The 741-nt window shown below is 35.6% G+C and overlaps 1 protein-coding gene across 1 annotated transcript in view; it reads right to left on the bottom strand.

The window, feature by feature from the left end:
• The window catches only part of Mep1a (meprin A subunit alpha), a 50,692-nt gene extending 50,296 nt beyond the window's left edge, over positions 1 to 396 (bottom strand). The window contains exons 1-3 of the mRNA XM_008846726.2: positions 325 to 396; positions 216 to 240; positions 85 to 135 (exon numbers count right to left, since the gene is read on the bottom strand). Of these exons, the coding sequence (XP_008844948.1) occupies positions 85 to 135; positions 216 to 240; positions 325 to 393 (145 nt within the window). The 5' untranslated portion in view covers positions 394 to 396. The remainder of the gene's footprint in view (positions 1 to 84; positions 136 to 215; positions 241 to 324) is intronic.
• Between the last annotated feature and the right edge of the window lie 345 nt (positions 397 to 741).

Raw genomic sequence — 741 nt, 5'->3', positions numbered from 1 at the left:
TGAGAACATGTCTCAAATTAATTAATTAATTAATACAAACAATAAATTATTGTAAGGCCTCAATATTGTAAAAATTGAACTCACCCAAATTGATTTCAGAAATATCCTTTTGTTTTCCCAAATCTGTATCATGTGCTGTTAAAAATGAGAAAAAAATGTGTTACTAATCCTATTGAATGAAAGCTCAGAAATATAACATATGAAATGACTCTTACCATTTCCTTTAGAAAGATGCTTAATCTGAAAGGAAATAAATGTACAGAAGGTGGATAATCTATGCTAGAACTGATGTGTACACACACAAAGAAGCAGAGCTCGACTTACCGGTACAGCTGCTATGTGGGCAGAAAGCAAGGCCACAGAGAGAATGCAAGAGGCTCTAATCCAAAGCATTGCTGCAAATGGACTGAATTTAACAAAGACACCTTGTCATAAGAACCTCCCGGACCTTGCCCTGACTGTCATATCGGGAACTTTGATCCTTTTGCATGCGCTGCAGTTATTAAAAACGTATCCAACAAGAATGTCATTGACCCTTTCAGGAGAGGTGTAAAGAACTCTACCTTAAGGGTGCATGCCTCAGAGACTGGGAAAGAGTTTGAAAAATTAATACTGAAATGAACATGTGGCAACAGGTTTTTACACCATGCCCTTCACAATAGAAAGAGAATGATTTCTAAAGTGATCATAAAATGCCTATAGTGAACAAAAGATGAATCAAGGTTTATGTAATGATTATAA

Source organism: Nannospalax galili, unplaced genomic scaffold (genome assembly GCF_000622305.1).
Source record: "Nannospalax galili isolate Female #2095 unplaced genomic scaffold, S.galili_v1.0 scaffold803, whole genome shotgun sequence".
Lineage (NCBI taxonomy): Eukaryota > Metazoa > Chordata > Mammalia > Rodentia > Spalacidae > Nannospalax > Nannospalax galili.
Note: the sequence above shows the minus strand (reverse complement) of the source record. Positions and strands in the feature narration are given on the sequence as shown.